We start from the raw sequence: 7,861 nt of genomic DNA, 5'->3' as shown, positions 1-7,861 counted from the left end.
ACTTTGTGTGTGTGTACATAAGCATACACAGTATAAACATTATGTAAACAAAAACTTTTATTTTGGATGCGATTAATCGTGATTGATTGTTTGGCAGTGCTAAATAAATACATAAAATGTATATACATTTTATTGATTACATATGCACATGCACATCACACTACTATGGCAGAATATTTCATATATTTTATTTGATTGCTGTAATTTTAAAAAGATTTGTTTTAATTTGACATTATTATGATTTATTTATTAGTTTTTCATTAAATGCACAAACCCCCTGCAGCTCTTTTGTGACCCCCAATGCTTCATGTTGTTAATATGGAATAATGGAATGTTTTCATTCTCTTTGTATTTTTATATCAATGTGGTACAATATGTAGATAAATATGGTACAAGGTTATCCTGTTTATATCAATGTGATAAACGAGTTAGGTCAAAAGTAATCTGATTAGATTACCTAAAATGTGTGCTGTAATCACTGATCTATAATAGAGAATTATTAATCATCACATAGATCAGTGGCTGTAACGCATGACGTTACTAACTACAATTGTTATGTAATTTGGAATCAGTAACGGATTACAGTTGGTAAGTAATCTAACGTTACCCACTTTTGCGAACGTCATGACGAGCTTTTATTTTGAATCGGCTTCGTCATCACTAAGGGACAGTTCTGCTCGAGAGGCTCCGCCCTATCGATAATAACACATTCATCCAGAGAGAAACAGGAGCTGTTGGCGGATATTCTTCAGTAACTGCTGTAATCGGAGTAATGGAGGTGAGCGAGGAGGCCGAGAGCGCGCCGCAGCAGGAGAAAAGCACGCGCACCGCGGCGCAGAGACGCGCAGAGATCCGGAGGAGGAAACTACTGATGAACTCCGAGGATCGCATGAATAAGATCGTGGGCTTCAGTCAGAATGAGGCGGACAGCGGTGTGGACAGATGTGAGTCTGTACTCCTCATAATGACCATCCACACACAAGAAAACAGCTGATCTTAGCCTCTTTATGTTTGAAGGATTGTTATTCAGAGCTACATGAACAAACAGCTCCTCTCGTGATCAGATCAGCAGCAGTGGCTCCTAAAGTGACAGTGCTTCTGTTCTTCTGCTCTGATATGAAACCTGATCATTCACACTCACATAGATAGACTGCAGTGTTTATTATTGGGTTTTTACAGTCTTCTAAACGGCTTAAATTACACTTTTAATGTCAGATTGTAGAGTTTTGGAGCCCAACTCTAAATATTATTCCTAAGAAATAGAATTAGGATAGACTGAGGCTGTGAGACACCTACAGAATCACTAATTATAAATGTGTTAGAATGTACTCTCCCTCAGATTTGTTTAAATGTGTGATTCCATCACTGTCTCACTATTGGATCACCAATGCAGTGAATGGGTGCCGTCAGATTGAGAGTCCAAACAGCTGATGAAAACATCACAATAACCCACACCACTCCAGTCCATCAGTTCACATCTGGAGAAGACAAAAGCTCAAACAAATGCATCATTAAGACGTTTCTAACTCAAAAACGTTGAGTCCATAATCCATAATAACACTTCCTCCAGTGAAAAAGTGGACTGGTCTGAATCAGGAGAGAAATCTGCCCTGTTTACAAGCCAAAACAGCTCTTAGTTTTAACACTGGTCTTCTCCAGATGTGAATTGATGGACTGGAGTGCTGTGGATTATTGTGATGTTTTCATCAGCTGTTTGGACTCTCATTCTGACGGCACCCATTCACTGCATTGGTGAGACAATGATGGAATCACACATTTAAACAAATCTGATCAACAAACAAACTCATGCTAATCTTGGATGATTTGAGTGTTAAAGGAGTAGTAAAAATGTACAGATAATGTAGTCACCCCCTTGTCATCCAAGATGTTCATGTCTTTCTTTATTCAGTCGTAAAGAAATTATGATTTTTGAGAAAAACATTTCAGGATTTCTCTCCATATAGTGGACTTCTATGGTGCCCCGAGTTTGAACTTCCAAAATGCAGCTTCAAAGGACTCTAAACAATCCCAGCTGAGGAAAAAAAAAGAGTCATATTTAGCCAAACGATGGGTTATTTCCCCCCCCCAAAAAAAATACAATTTATAAACTTTTTAACCCCAAATGCTCATCTTGTCTAGCTCTGTAAGACGAGCGTTTGAGATTAAAAAGTATATAAGTTGTAAATGTTTTTAGAAAATAACTGATTGTTTCGCTAGATAAGACTCTTCTTCCTCGGCTGGGATCGTTTAGAGTCCTTTGAAGCTGCATTTTGGAAGTTCAAACTCAGGGGCACCATTGAAGTCCACTATTTAGAGAGAAATCCTGAAATGTTTTCCTCCAAAAACGCCCATTCGCAGCAGAGGATCTGCAAATCTGATGAACAAACGAAGTCGTCCTAATCTTGAATGGCCTGAGAGTGAACACATTTTCTAAGGATACTGTTTGTGTTTGACAGCAGCCAGAGTCCTGGAGCCGCGGTTCCACCTGGATCTGGATCGTAACGAGCCGTGGTCGTCCTCCTCGTCTCCTAAGAGACTGTCTCCGCTGGTGTCGGAGTCGGTGGGGAGCGTGTGTGACGTGTCGGAGCGCGGCGGTGAGGAGGACGTGTCTCGCGGTGTCCGTCAGAGGCCGCGTGGAGAGCTGTCTGCAGACGAGCGCTCCTCATCTCCTCGCAGAGGTTTGCAGAAGTACCTGACCCGCTTCGACGACGCCATGAAGCTGCGAGGACAGCTGTCCGCCGAGAAAGCGGCTCAGGACGGCGGCGGCGGAGGAGGAGGAGGAGAGGCGGAGGAGCTGGACTCGTTCCGTCTCTTCCGGCTGGTCGGCAGCGTGGCTCTGGCCGTGTTCGTGCGCATCTTTGTGTGCCAGTATCTGGTGAGTGCTGCGCAGACGCAGACGTGTGATTCTGATCCTCCTGGACTCTTCTTAACTCCGTCTCTTGTGTTTCTGCAGTCCATCTTCGCACCGTTCCTCACTCTTGAGCTGGGATTCATGGGATTGCACAAATACTTCCCAAAGGTTTGTCTTTGTGTTTTGACACTGATCAAGGAAGCACATCCACAGATGATAGTAAATATCACTGTATTCAAAGTGAACTGATTGTAGGTTGGTTAAGCACCAGACCTCAGTGTGGGTTTGATAAAACATTTAAAGCAGTACTTCACTTCCAGAATAAAAATGTACAGATAATGTAGTCACCCCCTTGTCATCCAAGATCTTCATGTCTTTCTGTCTTCAGTCGTAAAGAAATTGTTTTGGTTTTTTTAGAGGCAAAACATTTCAGGATTTCTCTCCATATAGTGGACTTTTATAGTGGTGTCTGTGAGTTTGAGTTTGAGCTTCCAAAATGCAGTTTAAATGCAGCTTCAAAGGACTCTAAACGATCTCAGCCGAGGAAGAATGGTTTTATCTAGTGAAACAAACAGTTATTTTCTAAAAAAAAAAATAGCTATTTATCTACTTTTTAACCTCAAATTCTCCTCTATATCTGAGATGCGCATGCATACTCTGTGCACTCGGGTTCTATGGTGATAATATAATGCCATAAGAGTTGTGGAAGTGTGCATGAGACTGTAAGCATGCATTAAATTTGCATGTGCAAGAGAAGCTTTGTAAAGGTGTTTTCTTCTAGAAAAGGTTTATTTTATTTAAAAATCACTGGACTTACAAACATACTTAAAAACACAAGATGTTTGAGTGTTCATCCAAACACCTTCATCAGTTGTTTGGTGCACAGGAAGTAGCTCTGCCAATTGTAGACACAAAGGGGGGTCACATGATCTAGATCACATGACAGGTGTTAGTCCAAGTGTGTGCCAGAGAAGATAAAGGTGTAAATCGCATTTCAATCTTAAGAAAAAAATATTTTCAGCATTTTACTGTTAGTTGTAACTTAAGTGTAATTCATGCAGCTTCATGCTAACGCAAAATAAACATGATCTGCATTCTTCTGACTTCCATTTCTCCACACTTACATTTTTGGCACGTTGTTTTAGCTAAAATGCAGCCTAAAGTACTGCTAATGTGTGAACCGTGATTTGCATGTGAAAACAACAGTTTAAAGAACTGCAAAAAACTGTTGCAAATGTCTGAATTATGTCTGTTGCCGTAATAATCTGATATGAACAGCTCCGTCTTTCTTTTATCTACGCTTACAGTTTTGGCAGGAGACGGAGCTGTACATATGGGATCATTATGGCAACACTTTGCCCTACATACACAACAAGTCATTTAGACATTTGCAACAGTGTGTTTTTTACACATACAGGTTGATTCTACACTGTCAATACGTTTGCAGTACTTTAAACTGTTGTTTTCGCGTACATATCACTCTTCACAGACTTGCAGTACTTTGGACCATATTTTAGCTACAACAATGAGCCAAAAGTGTAAGCGTGGAGAAATGGAAGTCAGGAGAATGCAGATCATATTAGTTTTGTGTTCGCATGCCATGAAGCTGCAGTTTCACAATAATTGAATTACACTTACGAGTAACAGTAGAATGCTGAAAATATTTTTTCTTGCGCTTGAAATACAATTTACACCTTTGCAAAGCTTCTCTTGCATATCCAAATTTAATTTACACTTATGGTTTTATTCAGTCTTCCACAACTCTGCGCATGCAAATCTTTAAAGTGCACATGATTCCTTAGGGTCTTAATGAAAATCTCTAATATACTTGGATTAAAAATTCTCAATAGTAGAGTAAAAAAAAAACACCCTTTTACGTTTTCAAAATCAGCTCTGCAAAATATCAACTCATTTTATCGCATGATCCCTTTAAATGCAAATGAGCTCTGCTTGCCCCGCCCCTCTCTGTCTGTCATGATGAGCCGTAATGTTTACTTTAGCCGTGTTTATTGGCGAAACTTGCCAACAAGCACATTATTAAGAAAGCCTGTTTGCAAAGATGCATAAAACCCCTTATCCTCACTTCTGCTGTGGGTGAAGCTGCATCAGGAACGATTCACACGAACACAGACGCATATGTAGATCGGGATCGGCACTTTCCATTTAAAAACAAAAGTAATGTTATCCTCTGCGTCTTCAGCGGCTCAGATGTCGGGAGTAAATGACGACTGCTGTGTTCATGATTACATCCAACAACAGAACACCTCAATCGCTCAATTAGAGTCTTCCTTTGCCCTGTTTCAGTTCGGTGAGGGCGGGGCTAAGGTGAGACGCTCATGTCAATCAACTATCGTGGGAGGGGCCTCTGTCTGTGTGACGTCACACCCACGAGAAGCTGAGAATGAGCTGATTTTAAAAAGGGGATATTACTTTTAAAGATTAAACAAACACCACTGGGTGGATTTTGATCATTGTAGGGTGGTTGTGTTCACAAACTGACAACACATTAATGTTCAAACAACATGGAAAAGTGAGTCTTGCATCCGATGACCCCTTTAAGGCATTATTTTATCTCCATACGGTTCAAGATAGTTGGAGTATGTGGAAAAACTCCCATTTCATTTTCTCCTTCAACTTCAAAATCATCCTACATCCCGACCCAGTGTTTACAAAGTGAACATGCAAAGAAGATCAGGATGTAGATGTAGGATGATTTTGAAGTTGAAGGAGAGAATGAGTTTTTCCACATACCCTAACTGTGTTGAACTGGATTGCACAGAGTACACATGTGCATCGCAGAGCTAGACAAGACTAGCATTTGAGGTTAAAAAGTAGATAAATTGTCATTTTTTTTTAGAATTTTATAATTTTTCGCTAGATAAGACTCTTCTTCCTCAGCTGGGATTATTTTACAGCTCTTTGAAGCTGCATTTTGGAAGTTCAAACTCGGGGCACCATAGAAGTCCACTATATGGAGAACACTCCTGAAATGTTTTCCTCAGAAAACATAATTTCTTTACGACTGAAGAAAGAAAGGCATGAACATTTTGGATGACAAGGGGGTTAGTACATTATCTGTACATTTTTATTTTGGAAGTGAACTACTGCTTTAAAATGTCAGTGATCTTGCAGGATATTGTATTCATTGTATTTTTTGTGTGTGTGTGTCGTGATCTGTTCAGGTGGAGAAGAAGAGCCAGACGACGATGCTGACGGCGGCGCTCCTGCTGTCTGGAATCCCTGCGGAGGTGATCAGCCGCTCCATGGACACCTACAGGAAGATGAGCGACGTCTTCTCCGACCTCTGCGTCTACTTCTTCACCTTCATCACGTGTCACGAGCTGCTGCTGCTCTTCGGCTCCGACGTGTCCTGAGGACGCCTGCCCCACCGGAGTCTCCTTCTCTTCTGTTACGCGTCAGAGATCGGTCACACTGACGGCCGGCGCTTTGCGGCATTTCCTGCATTTCCGACATCGAATTCCGCATTTTAACGTCCTCAATGTTTTGAAACTTATTTCACATCATCATTTAGAGATGGTTGGAGTTTGTGTTGACCGCTGTCAAACTAGTGAAGGTCTGAGCAGAAAATGTTCATGCTCTTATATATTTCATATTTCATGCCAAAATCCAAAGAAAATCAAGCCTGTTTTTGGACCATTAAGGAATAGTTCATCTGAAAATGAAAATTAGCTATAAAATGTGCTCACACTGAGTTTGTTTGTAGATCAGATTTGTATAAATGTGTGATTCCATCACTGTCTCAATATTGGATCACCAATGCAGTGAATGGGTGCCGTCAGAATGAGAGTCCAAACAGCTGATAAAAACATCACAATAACCCACACCACTCCAGTCCATCAGTTCACATCTGGAGAAGACAAATCCAGCATTAAGACGTTTTTAACTCAAATACGTTCAGTCTATAATCCATAATAACGCTTCCTCCAGTGAAAAAAATCCATGTTTTGACTTGTAAACAGTGCTTGATCAGTGCAGATTTCTCTCCTGATTCAGACCAGACCACTTTTTCACTGGAGGAAGCGTTATTATGGATTATAGACTTGTATTTCAGTATGATGGATTTGTTTGAGCTGTTGTCTTCTCCAGATGTGAACTGATGGACTGGAGTGCTGTGGATTATTGTGATGTTTTTATCAGCTGTTTGGATCTCATTCTGACGGCACCCATTCTGAGGATCACACATTTTTAATTTAGTTTTCCATCATGATGTGATTTAGTCCACTCTCATCCATCATTTCTGTAATGAATCTCAACATCATCTTGTTTGTTTGGAGTGGGATATGGTTCAAGTTTCAGTCTTTTGTTGTTTGTCCGACCGTGACTCAGTTAGACCGACAAAACCAGCCTAATCTGACTAGATGTGTGAAGGATGTCTTGAGTTGACCCCAGATTCTCCTGTGTTTCTAGTTTTCTCTAACTCTTTCCAGATGCTCATGCTGAGCTGATGTTGTGTTTTTGTTTGGTTCTGTATCTAGACACACTAGTATTGTAGAGCTGCTCATGTGTTTGGAGTTTACCTGACGTTATTCAGGCTGATCCGCATGGTTTGTGATCGGTTGATTTCTGTTTAAGTTAATGTGAATGCCGTTATGTTGTGTTGTTTTGGATGGGAGATTGTAATTGATCCTCCAGTAATGAGTTGTTTCTGATCATGTTTACATGCTGCTGTAAAACTGATATCTAACGTACGACAGTGTTTTGTTTCTCTCAGCAATCTGAGATATGATGTATGAACTCTAATGACACATGGCTGCCTGTGATTGTACTAATATCTTTGATCATGTGCCGGTCGGAGAGAGAAGCTACTGCTTAAACAATAAACATCAGTGTGTCCGGATTGATCCGTGTGTCTTCAGCTCAAATGCTTGCTCGGTGTTACTGTTTATTGTCTTCCTTCTCTACCACATATCATAAATTAGACATCATTCTAAAGCTTAAACACTTTGTTCATCCTGTGGAAACTTTTGAAATCTGACACCAAATAATTCA

The 7,861-nt window shown here is 40.5% G+C and overlaps 1 protein-coding gene across 2 annotated transcripts; it reads left to right on the top strand.

The window, feature by feature from the left end:
* Window positions 1-696: 696 nt before the first annotated feature.
* camlg (calcium modulating ligand) lies at window positions 697-7,713 on the top strand. 2 transcript variants are annotated; one of them, XM_073824680.1, is made up of 4 exons: window positions 697-944; window positions 2,460-2,875; window positions 2,954-3,019; window positions 6,034-7,713. In XM_073824680.1, exons 1-4 carry the CDS (start codon window positions 773-775, stop codon window positions 6,223-6,225), a joined length of 846 nt encoding a protein of 281 aa, XP_073680781.1. In that variant the 5' UTR covers window positions 697-772; the 3' UTR covers window positions 6,226-7,713. The 2 variants fall into 2 exon arrangements, with proteins under 2 accessions (XP_073680781.1, XP_073680780.1); XM_073824679.1 differs by having other exon boundaries at window positions 2,457-2,875.
* Window positions 7,714-7,861: the final 148 nt, after the last annotated feature.

Source organism: Garra rufa, chromosome 19 (genome assembly GCF_049309525.1).
Source record: "Garra rufa chromosome 19, GarRuf1.0, whole genome shotgun sequence".
NCBI lineage: Eukaryota > Metazoa > Chordata > Actinopteri > Cypriniformes > Cyprinidae > Garra > Garra rufa.
The sequence above is the reverse complement of the archived record's forward strand: the minus strand, read 5'-3'. Positions and strand labels throughout refer to the sequence as shown.